The 239-nt window shown below is 65.7% G+C and overlaps 1 protein-coding gene across 1 annotated transcript in view; it reads right to left on the bottom strand.

The window, feature by feature from the left end:
* Window positions 1-92, bottom strand: part of LOC104501013 (transcription initiation factor TFIID subunit 9-like) — a gene marked incomplete at its 5' end in the record, with an annotated part of 1,295 nt that extends 1,203 nt beyond the window's left edge. Inside the window, one exon of the mRNA XM_010144747.1 lies at window positions 11-92. Coding sequence (XP_010143049.1) covers window positions 11-92 — 82 coding nt within the window. The remainder of the gene's footprint in view (window positions 1-10) is intronic.
* Between the last annotated feature and the right edge of the window lie 147 nt (window positions 93-239).

Below are 239 nucleotides of genomic sequence, written 5' to 3'. Positions count from 1 at the left end.
CATTTCCTGCCTAGAGTGGGGGTGCTGGGCCGTCTGCTGACCGCCCCAACGCTCAGCCGCGGGACCGTGATCCTCCCTGCGGAGGAGGAGACCTGGCAAGAGAGTGTTCAGCTCAGCATCCCATCAAGAACCGGGAGAAAGGATCCTGCAGGAGCCCCGGGAGCCCGTTTCCCGGCGATGGGGGAACACACAAGCTCCCAAAGCCCTCGGGGTGTGAGTGGCAGCGGTGAGAGCCGGGG

The sequence above is a fragment of the Buceros rhinoceros genome, unplaced genomic scaffold, assembly GCF_000710305.1.
Source record: "Buceros rhinoceros silvestris isolate BGI_N320 unplaced genomic scaffold, ASM71030v1 scaffold35341, whole genome shotgun sequence".
Lineage (NCBI taxonomy): Eukaryota > Metazoa > Chordata > Aves > Bucerotiformes > Bucerotidae > Buceros > Buceros rhinoceros.
This window is presented reverse-complemented; position numbering and strand designations above follow the sequence as displayed.